At 42.6% G+C, this 4,347-nt stretch overlaps 1 protein-coding gene across 1 annotated transcript; it reads left to right on the forward strand.

The window, feature by feature from the left end:
* The first annotated feature begins 306 nt into the window (after positions 1 to 306).
* On the forward strand, positions 307 to 1,254 carry LOC131815283 (olfactory receptor 10T2). Its single transcript, XM_059147019.1, has one exon. It carries the CDS (start codon positions 307 to 309, stop codon positions 1,252 to 1,254), a length of 948 nt encoding a protein of 315 aa, XP_059003002.1.
* The last annotated feature ends 3,093 nt before the right edge of the window (positions 1,255 to 4,347 follow it).

Raw genomic sequence — 4,347 nt, forward strand, 5'->3', positions numbered from 1 at the left:
TCATCTTGGGGAATATCAAAGTAGCTTCTGTTGTTGTTTCTTTTCATCTTGTACATTTCTATAATATAACTAATCATTCTCTCATTATTGGAGATTAATAATTTCTTATAAAAATCATCAGAAGGAGTATCTTCTCCTATCTTCTCCTATAAAAATCATCAGAAGGAGAGGGAGATAGAGGGAGAGAAAGAGGCAGAGAGATTTATTGATACTCTGGGCCTGAAGAGAAGACACTGAAAGAGAAGTCATCGGGAAGATATTCATCATTGTGTCTCCCAAACTCATTTGCAGAAAGAAGTCATCCAGATGCATGGTTCCAACAGAACCACGATGGTTGCCCAGTTTATCCTGGTGGGCTTCTCCAGCCTGGGGGAGCTCCAGCTGCTGCTGTTTGTGGTCTTCCTTCTCCTGTACCTGACCATCCTGCTGGCCAATGCCACCATCATGGCAGTTATCCGCTGTAGCCGGACTCTGCACACTCCCATGTACGGTTTCCTGTTCATTCTCTCTTTTTCCGAATCCTGCTACACATTTGTCATCATCCCTCAGCTGCTGGCCCACCTGCTCTCGGCCACCAAGAGCATCTCCTTTGTGGCCTGTGCCACCCAGCTCTTCTTCTTCCTCGGCTTTGCCTGCACCAACTGCTTCCTCATTGCTGTGATGGGGTATGACCGCTATGTGGCAATCTGCCACCCTCTGAGGTACACACTCATCATGAACAAAAGGCTAGGGTTGGTGTTGGTTTCCCTGTCTGGAGTCACGGGTTTCTTCATTGCTTTGGTGGCCACCAACCTCATCTGTGACATGCCTTTCTGTGGCCCCAACAGGGTCAACCACTATTTCTGTGACATGGCGCCCGTTATTAAGTTAGCCTGCACAGACACTCATGTGAAGGAACTGGTTCTCTTCAGCCTCAGCATCCTGGTGATCATGGTGCCTTTCCTGCTGATTCTCATCTCCTACGGCTTCATCGTTAACACCATCCTGAAGATCCCCTCAGCTGAGGGAAAAAGGAAGGCCTTTGCCACATGTGCCTCCCACCTCACGGTGGTCTTTGTGCATTACGGCTGTGCCTCCATTATCTACCTGAGGCCCAGATCCAAGTCTGCCTCTGACAAGGATCAGCTGGTGGCGGTGACCTACACTGTGGTGACTCCCCTGCTTAATCCACTTGTCTACAGTCTGAGGAATCAGGAAGTGAAGACTGCCCTCAAAAGAGTCCTGGGAATGCCTGTGGCAATCAAGGTGGTCTAACAAAACCCCTGAAATTAATGAGGGAAGCTATAGTTGTCAAAGACAAGATATTTTTTTCTGTCTTTTTACCAATCCAGTCCTGACATGGACAGCATTTCTAAGGATTAAGACCTTTCTCTTTCCTCCCAGTCCAGAAAACGGATGAGTCAGTCTACATGCTACATTGTTCAATGCTTGGTTGAGAAACAAAAAACTGGGGCACCTGGATGGCTCAGTTGGTTAAGCATCAGACTCTTGGTTTCAGTTTGGGTCATGATCTCAGGGTCATGAGACTGAGCCCTGCGTTGGGCTCTGTGCCGAGCATAGGGTCCACTTGGGATTCTCTCTCTCTCCTTCTCCCCCGCCTCTCTTTACTGACACCCTCTCCCAAAACAAACAAACAAACAAACAATGAAACAACTCACACTTGGCAATAAGAGAAAAGTATATATATATATATATATATATATATATATATATGGCATATATATGTGTGTGGGGGGTGTATATATATATGTGTGTGTGTGTGTATATATATATATATATATATATATATATGTATATATATATATGTATTTTTATGAGAAGACAATAATCAAATTGAAAAGTGGTCATGGTTAGCTTTCCTGGATGAGTAGAGAATAGGATCCAAAGCTACTGGCCATGTCTTATCGAAGACGCAGGCATGGCATCTATAAGTAGTAAACCATCTATAAGTAGTAAACCCACTATATACCAGGTTCCATGAAAAGTGGGAAAATCATGACCAGTAAGCTGATAGTTTATAGAGAGGTGGGAAGGGTAGGAACATGAACAGAGAAAGGAAACTATGACAACGCACGATGACCAAATCTGTTAAAAGGATATAAACTAAGAGTTATCAGAGCCAAAAGAAAAAATATATATATTCTTTCTGAAGGAAAAAAAATGGAATAAGTGAGATGAGAAAAGGGGAAAGAAAATCTGAACTGGGCCTTAAAGAAAGAGCAAGATTTCAATATCAAGAACGGGGTTTTCCAGTGATGAGAAGATCCATCAATATTACCAGAACTGTTGATTTTTTCCCAAAATTTAAAACCAGTTTCTTATTATATTAATTATACATTAGATACATTTAAATCATGGTTTGTAGTTTTGCTTTGTTTTCATGGTGACGTGTTCAAGTTTTTAATGGATACAATTTTGTTTTAATAATGGACCTAAAACAACCAGTAATGACATCACACTTGCTACTGAAGTGCAACACAATGTTCTGGAAAGTCTCAAAAGGCTCAGGGCTCGCAGCCCACTGACCCTGCAACGGTCCCAGTGTGAACCTCCCCTGACTCTAACATCTGATCGTCATAATTTGAACTACAAATACTAAATGGAATTGGTTTTAAATGTTATTTTATTTTGTTATTTTATTATTTTAAACCTATTATTTCAAGCCATGTAATTTGAGACAATATCTAAAACTCTTCAAACTGATGTGCTTTGAACTTTTTTTTATCTGGACAACTGAGGAGCTTTTTGTTTTTGTTTTTGTTTTTTTTCCTGGGAATATGCAAATTATCCAGTGAGCCCAGAGCTTGTCTTCTACTTGGGAGAGTCGGTTCTATTAATTAGAATTTTTTCTCTGCCCAGTGACCTAACCCGTACTAGAATAAAAATCTCCTGATTTGTTAAAATTATGTTTCATCACCCAAAGGAAAAATGGTTATCATTAAGTACGTGACTGTGACAATAGCTTGTAAGCAGGGAACGTGTGTTTTATATAAACAGTTACAGCCAGCACGCTCTCTTCCCCGGGAAAAGCTCCCTGGCTAATTCCTCAACATAATCAACACTCGTGTCCAGCACATCACTTCCTGGGGTGTCTGTGTGGCTCAGCCCTTCTAGGCTACACTGTCTACGTCTGTCCTCAGAACCGAGTGTGACAGTTGCACTGATGATCCTAATCATCCTGCTGGTGACGTGTAATTCTGTAGTACGGCCTGGTGAGATGTTATTGCAATCAAGATTATTTGTGTCTAATAGAGGCAGATGGAGTGTTCTGGAAAAATAAAATATGAGCAAGAAAATCACAGAAGAAAGGAAAATCCTAAAAGCTTAGAAGTGTCGTTTGCTTAGATTATTTTGCAGGTGTCTCTAAGTTCCCGCTCGTCCATAAATTCGTGAGAATTTTTCTAATGAGTTATGGGTTTATGCTAAATATGGTCTGAAGGTCTCCAATCATGTGGGCCAACATTTAAAGTAAAAGCTTTATCCCCAAGTGAAAATATGCATGGATATGTGCATGTTTTGGCATTTTGAGTCTAAATAAAGCATTTTAATTATATAAGGGTCGTTCTTTCACTATTCTGCTCTATCAGACTTTTTTGGGTTAGCCACCCAACCATCGGAGCCTATCTGGGGCAGGTATGTTTCAAACAGTGTGAAAATATTCTTCTCCCTGTGGATGACACAGAGACATGATAAGGCAAAAAGAAAACAAAGGAGATCGTGCTATCATGATGGGCATCTAGCTAATTTTCCTTGAATGCTACTTAAGGCCATACAATCTTCCAAAGTGCTCTACAGCCCAATCTCACACAGGCCTTGTTGGCAAGGAATTTACTACTTCCTTCTTGAGGTGACTAAGCCGGAATTTTCAGGAAGCCTGGGGAGGCACACAGTTAAGAAGAGTCAGAATGGTTTCCAGACAAACGTGGAGCGCGGGCTGGTTCACTGAGCTGCTGCTCCTCCCCTCACCCCCGCCCCGTCATGCTCGGTGCCCCTTGCAGAGCCGCCCCTGCAGGACCCAGAGGCAGTTCTGGTGCTTCCCCGGTGGTGTGACACTTTGAGGAATGTGAATCCACGTCCCCCACATAGATGAGGCCTCCTGACACATATACTCCCAGGTCTGAGCTCCAGCCCCCTTTAAGGTAATGTACTAAAGTACTAATGTACTCCGTCCTCCTTTAATTCCCATTCACAACGCTGCCCTGTAGCTGTTGGCACAAACCCACCAGGGTCTGGAGAAAGCCCGAAGTCCAGTTGGTGATTCTTCTTTGCCTTAAAGCAAAACGACTTTTCCCCCTAATGGTGTGCTGTTTAACTCCTAATTTGGCTTAGATTGTGTAGTCATGATTT

Source organism: Mustela lutreola, chromosome 14, assembly GCF_030435805.1.
Source record: "Mustela lutreola isolate mMusLut2 chromosome 14, mMusLut2.pri, whole genome shotgun sequence".
Classification (NCBI taxonomy): Eukaryota; Metazoa; Chordata; class Mammalia; order Carnivora; family Mustelidae; genus Mustela; species Mustela lutreola.